This window comes from Rutidosis leptorrhynchoides, chromosome 9, assembly GCF_046630445.1.
Source record: "Rutidosis leptorrhynchoides isolate AG116_Rl617_1_P2 chromosome 9, CSIRO_AGI_Rlap_v1, whole genome shotgun sequence".
Lineage (NCBI taxonomy): Eukaryota > Viridiplantae > Streptophyta > Magnoliopsida > Asterales > Asteraceae > Rutidosis > Rutidosis leptorrhynchoides.
In genome coordinates, this window is record NC_092341.1 from 327562337 (window position 1) to 327575584 (window position 13248).

General features: G+C 34.5%; 1 protein-coding gene across 1 annotated transcript; it reads right to left on the bottom strand.

Moving 5' to 3' along the window:
• Positions 1–11438: 11438 nt before the first annotated feature.
• LOC139869047 (uncharacterized) lies at positions 11439–12026 on the bottom strand. The gene has a single exon (XM_071857378.1). It carries the CDS (start codon positions 12024–12026, stop codon positions 11439–11441), a length of 588 nt encoding a protein of 195 aa, XP_071713479.1.
• Positions 12027–13248: the final 1222 nt, after the last annotated feature.

The window sequence follows — 13248 nt, forward strand, 5'->3', positions numbered from 1 at the left end:
ATAAGTTTCTTGAATGCAGTTTTTACACAATATCATACAAGCATAGACTCCAAATCTTGTCCTTATTTAAGTATGCGATAACGGAAGCTCTTAATAATCACCTGAGAATAAACATGCTTAAAACGTCAACAAAAAAATGTTGGTGAGTTATAGGTTTAACCTATATATATCAAATCGTAACAATAGACCACAAGATTTCATATTTCAATATACATCCCATACATATAGATAAAAATCATTCATATGGTGAACACCTGGTAACCGACATTAACAAGCTGCATATATAAGAATATCCCCATCATTCCGGGACACCCTTCGGATATGATATAAATTTCGAAGTACTAAAGCATCCGGTACTTTGGATGGGGTTTGTTAGGCCCAATAGATCTATCTTTAGGATTCGCGTCAATTAGGGTGTCTGTTCCCTAATTCTTAGATTACCAGACTTAATAAAAAGGGGCATATTCGATTTCGATAATTCAACCATAGAATGTAGTTTCACGTACTTGTGTCTATTTTGTAAATCATTTATAAAACCTGCATGTATTCTCATCCCAAAAATATTAGATTTTAAAAGTGGGACTATAACTCACTTTCACAGATTTTTACTTCGTCGGGAAGTAAGACTTGGCCACTGGTCGATTCACGAACCTATAACAAATATGTACATATATATCAAAGTATATTCAAAATATATTTACAACACTTTTAATACATTTTGATGTTTTAAGTTTATTAAGTCAGCTGTCCTCGTTAGTAACCTACAACTAGTTTTTCAACGTTAGATGTACAGAAAAAAATTGATATATATTATCTTGAATCAATCCACGACTCAGTGTATACATGTCTCAGGCTAGATCACAACTCAAAGTATATATATTTTTGGAATCAACCTCAACCATGTATAGCTAACTCCCACATTACTGCATATAGAGTGTCTATGGTTGTTCCAAATAATATATACACATGGGTCGATATGATATGTCAAAACATTTGCACACGTGTCTATGGTATCCCAAGATTACATAATATATTAGAATACATGTATAATACAATATAAGTTAGCTAGGATATGATTAATATAGATTTGTTACCAATTTTCACGTTGCTACAACAAGAAAAATTATCCAATCTTGTTTTACCCATAACTTCTTCATTTTAAATCCGTTTTGAGTGAATCAAATTGCTATGGTTTCATATTGAACTCTATTTTATGAATCTAAACAGAAAAAGTATAGGTTTATAGTTGGAAATATAAGTTACAAGTCGTTTTTGTAAAGGTAGTCATTTCAGTCGAAAGAACGACGTCTAGATGACCATTTTAGAAAACATACTTCCACTTTGAGTTTAATCATGATTTTTGGATATAGTTTCATGTTCATAAGAAAAATCATTTTCCCAGAAGAACAACTTTTAAATCAAAGTTTATCATAGTTTTTAATTAACTAACCCAAAACAGCCCGCGGTGTTACTACGACGGCGTAAATCCGGTTTTACGGTGTTTTTCGTGTTTCCAGGTTTTAAATCATTAAGTTAGCATATCATATAGATATAGAACATGTGTTTAGTTGATTTTAAAAGTCAAGTTAGAAGGATTAACTTTTGTTTGTGAACAAGTTTAGAATTAACTAAACTATGTTATAGTGATTACAAGTTTAAACCTTCGAATAAGATAGCTTTATATGTATGAATCGAATGATGTTATGAACATCATTACTACCTCAAGTTTTCTGGATAAAGCTAATGGAAATGAGAAAAATGGATCTAGCTTCAAAGGATCCTTGAATGGCTTGAAAGTTCTTGAAGTAGAATCATGACACGAAAACAGTTCAAGTAAGATTTTCACTCGAAATAAGATTGTTATAGTTATAGAAATTGAATCAAAGTTTGAATATGAGTATTACCTTGTATTAGAAAGATATCTTACTGTAAATAAGAAAGATTTCTTGAGGTTGGATGATCAATCTACAAGATTGGAAGTAAGCTAGCAAACTTGGAAGTATTCTTGATTTTATGAAACTAGAACTTGTAGAATTTATGAAGAACACTTAGAACTTGAAGATAGAACTTGAGAGAGATCAATTAGATGAAGAAAATTGAAGAATGAAAGTGTTTGTAGGTGTTTTTGGTCGTTGGTGTATGGATTAGATATAAAGGATATGTAATTTTGTTTTCATGTAAATAAGTCATGAATGATTACTCATATTTTTGTAATTTTATGAGATATTTCATGCTAGTTGCCAAATTATGGTTCCCAAATGTGTTAGGTGACTCACATGGGCTGCTAAGAGCTGATCATTGGAGTGTATATACCAATAGTACATACATCTAAAAGCTGTGTATTGTACGAGTACGAATATGGGTGCATACGAGTAGAATTGTTGATGAAACTGAACGAGGATGTAATTGTAAGCATTTTTGTTAAGTAGAAGTATTTTGATAAGTGTCTTGAAGTCTTTCAAAAGTGTATGAATACATATTAAAACACTACATGTATATACATTTTAACTGAGTCGTTAAGTCATCGTTAGTCGTTACATGTAAGTGTTGTTTTGAAACCTTTAGGTTAACGATCTTGTTAAATGTTGTTAACCCAATGTTTATAATATCAAATGAGATTTTAAATTATTATATTATCATGATATTATGATGTACGAATATCTCTTAAAATGATATATATACATTAAATGTCGTTACAACGATAATCGTTACATATATGTCTCGTTTCAAAATCATTAAGTTAGTAGTCTTTTTTTTACATATGTAGTTCATTATTAATATACTTAATGATATATTTACTTATCATAATATCATGTTAACTATATATATAACCATATATATGTCATCATATAGTTTTTACAAGTTTTAACGTTCGTGAATCACCAGTCAACTTGGGTGGTCAATTGTCTATATGAAACCTATTTCAATTAATCAAGTCTTAACAAGTTTGATTGCTTAATATGTTGTAAACACTTAATCATGTAAATAACAATTTCATTTAATATATATATAAACATGGAAAAGTTCGGGTCACTACAAATACTACTCGAAACCTCTAGCCGCGGCGAATAACTCCGCAAACGATTTCAGCTGAACTCTGCTAATCTTACTCTTCAAGTCATCATTCAAGGTTCGATAGAAATCTTGCATCAACAAATGATCATTCCCCAAATACTCCAGGAAAAAACGAGCCTTCGCCATAAAGGTCGTCTTGAGAGTATTCAAGTCCATAGAACCTTGTTGCAAATTTTGCAACTCATTACGCAACTCCCACAAATCAGTTGAAGTCCGGAACTCCTCAAAGAATTCCTCCTTAAATTCGTCCCACGATAAAGCCATAAACGTTTCGCCACCGACAAGATCAATCTTACCATCCAACCAATCCCTCGCCCTACCCCGCAACAAACTAGTAGCGAGTCTCGTCTTTTTCTCGGGAGGGCATTCAATAGTACGAAAACACCCTTCGACATCCGAGATCCATGTGGTGCTTACCAAAGGATCCGGTTTCCCATCATACATTGGGGGTTTAGTCCTCATGAAGCTCTTAAGACAACGCTCCATTTCACTACTACCCCGAAATTCAGAATACTTCCTATCCATTTCTTCTCGTAACGCACCCACTTGCTCCGCAACGGCGGCCGCAACTCTAGCGTTAAACTCCAAATCGTTCGTCTCGATCCCGTTTCCCGTCGCCATTCTAAGGAATGCAAATCGAGTAGATCACGAACGTATAAAACACACACACAATACCGTCCCATCTTGCTAAACACTCGTCGTACATTACTTATTAGACACGATTTGCACCCGTAATAAGGTTTGCAAGTCCATATTACGCACACACGCCGTATCAACTCGTTAGTACAACGACCGCCTCGCTCGATGATATAACAAACACAAACAAAATTCTACGCGATACAAACACACGCGAGAATTATTATCACATCACAATAATATATTAATAATATCCACATTACTAATATAAACGTTAGTCCACCTACAAACAAGGCACTAACTATAACCCATTCCGACTCGTAATCCTACAAGTCCCGCAACAATTAAGCACACACAAAAGTCTAAGTCTAGGCACCTATCTCAAGTCACCTAAATCCCTTAGACCATGCTCTGATACCACTTGTAACAACCCAACCCGATATACAAACGATCACGCGGAAATATCAATTAAAAAAAAATTCTTGTACAGCATAGTGGCGCGGCGCGCCATTTTGGCCTGGAGCGATGCTCCATTTCGGCCTGTCCCAAAAATCCAACTTAGCGAAAATGTTCGATCACTTCCCGACGTATTTAGACAAAACGTTTTTCACAACATATTCATATATGAAAAACTAACACGTTCCATTCATAAAATAAGTTTTACGACACCGGGCCCACATATGCCCAATTTGCCCTTTTTGTACAAAATACAAACTTCGACCACATGACTTTTAATACAAAATGAACCCGAGCATGGCGATTAGGGATACGCTACCCAATCCTAATCAAAACCAAAAGCAAGTCTTCTAAGCAACTACGCAAGTCCACTAGTTCCCACGCTTACCCGAGCCACCGCATCCATGCAATTTATAAAAATGTAAACAACGAGAGGGTAAGCTAACGCTTAGTGAGTGAGAATATACTACATACATATATGCATAAAATGGACACACCACACAAATAATCAAATAACGCATACCGAAGCATCCAAACATAAAGGCAAGCTAATCTAAGCATACCGTACGATCACTAAGCAACAAGCTAACAACATCAACAATGAGTAAGTTCACCAACGACAATGTGAACAAAATGCCAATAAGCTACACCCGGAGGGTTAGCTACATCACAACAATACAACATTATACGTATACAATATTTAACATGCTAATCAATCACAAACACAATATGGTTAACCATAAATGCTATGGTGCTATCGGCTCGTGGTTCACACCATACGCATTTGAGTCATACTCTTTTATAGTGCTACCGGCTCGTGGTTCACACTTCGACGCTACCGGCTCGTGGTTCACGCCTCGTTTTATGGTGCTACCGGCTCGTGGTTCACACTCGATGCTACCGGCTCGTGGTTCACACTCGATGCTACCGGCTCGTGGTTCACACTCGATGCTACCGGCTCGTGGTTCACATCTATTTTTATAGTGCTACCGGCTCGTGGTTCACACTCGATGCTACCGGCTCGTGGTTCACATCTAGTTTTATAGTGCTACCGGCTCATGGTTCACACTCGATGCTACCGGCTCGTGGTTCACATCTTATACTCGTCACATACATGTCATGGTACCACCGGCACGTGGTTCATACCATAACATCCACAAACAAATACGCCATAAACATGAACGCATAATTATTCCACTCACAATATTAACCCTTCGCCATTGGGGTTATATAATCCACATCACACGCCCATGTGATAACGTACGCACAAAGTGTGTACCTCGTCAAAGGTGGTCAACCAAAACGCACAACTGTGCCAATTGGACCTATACACAAGTCCATCAATCCACCTATATGTGAAGTGAGCTCTATGACCGAGAACCACTTCACCCGACCCGCACCCATCCTACACATACATATGCATATAGGATATTAACACTCACCTTGAAGTCTTGATGGATGCCAAACCAAAATCTGCAATCGCCGATGGAATGTACCTATTCCATTTATCACAAATACAAATAACACAATTAGGGTGGATATACAAATCAACCTAAATTGACAACTAGTGCCATTTCGACCCAAATGCACTTCCAAGCACAAATCGTGCCCAAACTAACCAATAAACACTAACACAAGTGAAAATGGTCCTAATATGCCATTCAAACCCAATCATAGGTGTTAAACACCTATCTTGCCCAAAATGACACTTAAACCCTAATTTGACCCATAAGAAGTCAATATCACGCCATTAGCAAGTTTTGACACCAAAACATATTTAACTCGGTTCTATGCCTCAACTCAATCCATTTTAAGTTTATAAACCTTATTACCTCGACAATTGAGTCATAATCATCAACAAACCCTAATTTTGACTCTAGTCAAAATTAGTCAACCACAAGAACCCTAATGGTCTCCAAAACATCAATAATCACTAACACTAGTGATTATATACCATTTACAAGTCTTAAATATGGTTAAATCATTAACCAACCCAAAACCCGCCAAATATCAAAATAGCAAGTTTCCATAAACCCTCTTCATCAACTAAATGGGTTCTACAACAAATCAAACTCAAACCCTAACTTGAATATCAAAATCAAACAATGAAATTCGGAGTTACAACTTACCAATACCGCCAAAATGATGCCGTTGATGAGTAGAACAACTTTAATACTTGAGACTTGACCCGAATCAAACTTCTTCTTCTCCAAATGGAGCTTTCTCTCACTTAAAATGGGTTTCTCACTCTAGGGTTTGATGAGAGTGTTTGATGAGTGAAATGTGATCCACAATGATCAATGGATCAGTTTTGATGACCTCAAACCGACCCCAAGTGAAAAGACCAAAGTACCCCTCATTTAAAACCTTTAAAAATGCTGAAAATTGCATCAGACGCAATCAGAGCGCCGCTCCATAAGGTGGAGCACCGCTCCAACCTTCAAGTCAGTTTTCAGTAACTTGTTTTGGCCATAACTTTTTGACCGTAGCTCCGTTTTCGATGAATTAAATATCGTTGGAAACGTAATAATATTTTCTTTCCAATGGTAAGGCTTTGAAAAATCAACACAAACTTTATTTGGGGTTGAAAAGATACGTACACACCTTGTCACTTCAGACAACATTCAGTTTCCTTCGACGTTCGAGCAAGCAAAACGTACGTGCTTCGTACACTTCATACACGCATCGTACACCATAAATATATTATGTACAATAAATTTTTAGGTCTTACAGACCTGACATACAAGGTTGACTCTACAGCAGGGGTATATAATGTGTTTATGTTCTTCATTTTAGGTTAAGCCTCTCATTACACACATTCACTCAGATCTGGTAACCTGTCCGATTCTCTCTCCACCCATATCTTTGCAAGAGGTGAATAATAGCTATAGGTGTAAATATAATCACATAATCATTGTTGTGGTTTGACTAAATTAATCCCAAAAAGCATTTTCATATTCACTAATTCCGCCTTTATGTGAGTTAAATCTGTTGATTTCGAAGTTCCTAGTTATGTTTCATTAGATGATGATAATGATGATGATGATGATGATGATGATAATGATGACAGTGATGACAGTGATGTCCGTGATGATGATGATGATAGTAAGACGATGATGCCGGTGATGAAGATGACGATGATAACACTAATGACAGTGATAATGATGACGATAATATGTGCGGTCGTCTTATTTATGTATAGACAGCATTTGTTGTTGTGTCGAGTGTTATTGTATGCTGCCTGATAATTGCATTTCTTATAGCAATTTCAGGACAGAGATATTCATCAAGAATGCTCGTACATGTGATGAGACTGTATGGAACAGGAGTACGACATAGAAGGAACGTCATTTCATGGTGTGGAATATCCTGAGGAAGAGCTTGGAGTTCTTCACCAGGAAAATAGATATTTCTACCATCAAATGGCACGCCCAACAGTATACCGAATTCTTGAATTGTATACTCGTGTGTCCATTCAAAGATTCGAAAGTTTACTGTTTGTTCATTAGTGAATTCAAAGTTGGAATAGAATTTGCGCACGAGATGAGGAAAAACAAAATTGTTAACATAAAGGAAATGAAGCCAATCCATACTTCCAAATTCATGGTCGATTTCTGTAAAAACTTGCAGAGGTCAGAGACCTGCATGGTCGACCTACGATCAACCGTGAAGTTAGCTGCAGTTTGCCGGGTTTGATTTTCTCTTGCCTATAAAAGCCAAACCTTGGAGCACTTGAAGCCAAACCTAGAAACTTAAACTAGAAAAACTTAAACTAAAGAGGTACATTTCATCCTGCTTAAATAAAATACATCAAATTACTTCGAACTAAAGAGGTTGCATCGGTTACTTGAAAGGAAACACAACACAAATGCTACCAGACTGCAGATTAAGATCAGTTTCAACTTTTTTGCTTGATGTTCTACGATCTCGAGTGAACCTTCTAAAGCTCTCTTGGACATTAACAATGCTGATATCACTTCAAGCACCCTGTTGCTCCAGACCGGATCAATTCAATCCTTTCGGTTCCTACAACGAGGAGACTCCATCATGCGCCCTAAGAAACTGTTGCATCCATAATATCGTCGAACATAACGGCGTAAAGTAACGTCGTAAAGTAACGGCGTAAAGTAACGGCACAAGGTAACGGCGTAAGGTAACGACATAATGACGATGATGACGGTGATGAAGATGAAGAAGATGACAATGATGACGGTGATGATGGTGATGGCGGTGATGATGATGATGACGGTGATGACGGTGATGACGTTGAAGACGGTGACGACGATCATGAAGATGACGATGATAACGCTAATGACGGTGATGAAGATGACGATAATATGTGCGGTCGACTTATTTATAAAAGTAGATATAATATTTATATTATATATATATTTTAGAAATATATAACTATAAAAATTAATAACTAAAATATTTATCTAAATTAAGATATATATATATATATATATATATATATATATATATATATATATATATATATATATATATATATATATATATATATATATATATAATTATCCAAATTAATATATATAATAAATAATTTTTATATATTAATAAAATAATTAATTATCTCGAATAATATTTAAAACAGCGATTTTTTGCAGTGATCCTCGCCGCATTTGTAATCCCCCCAAAATTTTCACCAAAATTCAATTTTCCCTCTAATTGACCAGTTTTTTTTTTTGCGGCGACACTTAATGATTTAAAGCGGCGAGGCTCGCCGCAAAAAAAAAAAACAGAAAACAAATAACAAGTCAATTACAGAAAATATGTTTCACTTTAACACCAACACAAAGAAACTGCACTCTCGACGATTTTAAGTTCAGTCTGACTAAATCCATCAATTTCCACCTAAATTCTTCACCAATCTTTCATCAAGGTTAGTGATTTACTTATATTTTCTTGTTTTTTTCTAATTTAAGCTAATATCTTGGATTTGTTTCTTTTTCTTTGTTTAATATGCTAATTTTCTTCTTTAAACTTGCTTCTTTAACAATAATTCTGAATTATGTTGTAGGGTTCTTAGTTTTTGAAGGATAATTGTTAGTGTTGAATTTTAAATTAAGAATTTGTAAGTTGTAAGTTTAATAATTTTGATTTCATGTGTATGTTGTAAGTTAGTAATTTGTAAGTTAGATACTTGTAATTAGTAATATGTTGTAAGTTGTTAGTTTAGATACTTGTTAGTTAATTTTTAACTTGTAAGTTAATAATTTGTATGTTGTAAGTTATTTGTATGTTGTAATTTAATTGTTAACTTGTAAGTTAATTACTTGTTAAATTGTATGTTTTCTATGATATTAGTTTCGGTATGCTAATTCTTTCCCGTTTTAAACCGTATGGATTATATTAGTGATTGATTTTAGATTGTATACTTGCTAGATGTGACATGGAAGAGAATGAAGATGATGAATGTGGACCTATGGATTATATTAGTGATTGATTTTAGATTGTAATTTGTAAAAACACCATATCTTTAACCGTTATCAATATTTGCTCAAGTTAAATTTGTATGTAATTATATGTTCATTTATTTCACTTGTTATAATTGTATGTGATTTGTATAGTTATATATCCATCCGTAAGTTTTTATTTTCATATTGATAACATCATTAGTTGCACATGCATATATTGTGTTATACTTTTTACAAATATTTGATGATTGACAGGTTTGAGTGATATGTTTCTTGAATTGTCGTTAAATGCCTATCATCAACTCGTAAGGTATTCTTTTTAACATTTTCACACTTAGCAGTTAACTTGTAAGATAGTAATTTAATTTCATGTGTATGTTGTAAGTTGTTAGTTAGATACTTGTAAGTTAATTGTTAACTTGTAAGTTAGTAATTTGTATGTTGTAAGTTTAATAATTTTGATTTCATGTGTATGTTAGAACGTGAGAGCTTGAAAGCTGAGGTAAAAGAAAGTTTGACCCAAGAAGTCACACAAAGTGTACAAAAGTCCGTCAACAAACCATGAAAGAACCGATGCAAAAAGTGATGAAAAAGTTCTTAGGGAAGAAAAAGAAAGATAAGGGTAAAGAAAAGGGAAGTGAAAAACGACCCAAGTTGGTGGATGAATCGGATGATGATGATGATGATGATGATGGACTTGATGACTTCAATGGAAATAATGATGGTGATGATTTATGGATACACGAGCTTTGAAAAGGAGGCGGTAGTTTGTGATGTTTATGTAGTTTGTGTAAAAACGCCGAATTGAATTTGTTGAACATTAATATAGTAGTTTGTATCGTTGTTACAACTTTTCGTAAACACTTATTTATTCTAGTGTTGTTTGATGTTTATTATTGTTGGTGTTATATGTTGTTAGCTGCTATAAAATGGTATGAAACAGGTTTCAGAAAAACGCCCAGAATTTCGGGTAGGATGCAGAATATACAACAGAATCATGTTTCTGGTGCAGGTAGCTTTTTAGCGGCGATGATCGCCGCAAAAAAAACCTGACAGTTTTTTTGTCAGTCATAAGTCGCCGCAAAAAAGAATTTCCATTTTCTTTTTTCTTTTTCTTAATAAAAGTGGGGCCCACTTTCGTTCGCCGCAAAAACTCGTCGCAAAAGATTTAAGACGGCGAACTTACGGTGACGAGGTTTAAAGCGGCGATACCTCGCAGCAGAAGATCTTTTGCGGTGATAAAACCTATTTTTTGCGGCGAATTTTCGGGCCACAAAAAATGTATTTTCTAGTAGTGATATAAGCTTTTTTGACAAGCATTTTAAATAAAAACTATCAATGATGTAAAATTGTTGTGTTAAAGTTTTACTTAAATAAATAAAGTATATAATTATTTGATAAATGTTTTATATATAATTTAAAATGGGGTGTTAAAAGAAAATAGAAATAGAGGTATTGAATGATTAACAGAGTATTTAAACTTCTAATTACAAACATATTATGAAACGGTGTTGTTTACTTTTTTTTTTGAAAAGCAAAGAAAAACTTTTATATTAAAAACTCAAACATACAGTACATCAATGGGCCAAAATACAAAACTGCAGGCCCAAACAAACAAATGAGATCACGAAGCTAATGTAAGACAGAAAAGGAATTACACCAGTAGCTCGACTAAGGGATGTTGAGGAAACATCCAACAAACAGACAGAAACAGAAACAGAAACAGACAGAACTATGCAATACTTGAAAGGGGGTTTGATAACCACATTAGCCAATCAATCGACTTTTCTTTAATTCTCCTTGAGATCCACTCGTACGATTTAACTTGTATCTCGTTTAGAGCCATCGGACTATTCCACAATTTGTTTTTGAAGATATCTGATTCCGATTTCTCCAAATAAGATATCCACATGACCATTGGACCGCTTGCCACACTTTCGATTGTAAGGAGGACATATGTTGCCGCGTCGCCCTACCAAGAAAAGCTTCACCAATGCTAAGATTTGACACATGATTGAAGCCCCACCATTTGAACACCTTTTCCCATATCTCCATAGCTTGTTGACATAGAATTAGTGAATGTTCCACCGACTCCATATCATTGTTACAAATAGGACAAAGTATGGAGTCGAGGTCCACTCCTCGTTTATCTAATTCCATGCGAATGGCTAGTATTCTCAACCTTGCTCTCCATATGAAAAGCTCAATCTTTTTTGGAACTAAATGATTGTGTAATGTCTCGACATGAAGTGAGCTACCTGCACTTTGCTTTTCTTCGATCATTCCACATAGGACTTTGGTTGTGAAATTACCGCTTGAAGCCAAATTCCATTTCCAAGAGTCCACATCACTGTTTTTGAAAACAAAAGAATTAATTAAGTTAGATAATTCGCTAAGTTCTCCCATTGCACGTCCAGAAGGCATTCTGCTCCAGCTCTACGATCCTGTGCACCCATTCGTATCTTGAACCACTCGATCCTGAACTGTCGCCTCTTTGAATGTTTCTAACTGATACAATCTTTTAAACGGTGTTGTTTACTTATCTCAACTTTTAATTATAATAATAAGTATATAATTCAACTCTACTATATTTAGAAACTATCCATCAATACTACTATGGGCACGTTCAATGTAAGATTAGCTTGCAAGTTTTTTCATTAATCAAGGAAAATGTATATACTTATTCTAACATTTTTTGTTTGAAATTGTCTTGTTTGTTCATCTCATTACAACTCTTTCCTTAAATAAATACGTATCAAGAAAGAAAGCACACAATTTTATTAACATAGATATTGAAACGTTCGTGTGGGCCTCAACCTCAAAGCTGTGTCACTCTCATCAATTTTATATTTGGTCTTTAAGTCCTTGGATTTTGATCAAGGATTCGTAATGAATGGGCATGGTAGTTTGATTTTTTGGACATAAGCCCCTATTCCGTTTACATGCTCTCTGTTTACTTATTCATGTACATTCTTGATGTAACGTTTATTAATCTAATTTCCTTATTTTTTCGATAAAAAAGAGAAATACTGAAAACATATCGTCAATTCATTAATGGAAACTAAATTTGTGAAACCTTAAATTGTGGAAGAACATACTTTAGATGAACATGATTGTTATGGGTGAAGGATACATATTTTTCTTTTTTGTTGTATTCTATGTAAGAATTTAATCAATATCATGGAATGTTCTTTTATATATATATATATATATATATATATATATATATATATATATATATATATATATATATATATATATATATATATATGGAAAAGTGAATATGGATAACAGCACCATATAACCTTATATGCCAACCCTCCTAAAACTATGTCGTATTATACTCCAAATAAATAATACTCTGTAACAAATTAACCTCCTCCTATATTCGTGCAATTTCACAACTCACGTTCAATTAGCCTCCTCAATAAGCTTTCTTCAAGTTGTTGCACCTTCACCTTAATTTCCTTACGACTGAAATCGGCATAGCCGATTAAACGATTAAAATTGCGACAAATAATTACTGCTTCTTTCTAATTTCTTCATTCAATTTGACTGTCGTTGAGATCACTTGAAGCAACAACAGGTACAACTGTTTTGTGGTTGATTTTCCCTACCCCATCATACTGATGTTTCTACATGGTTA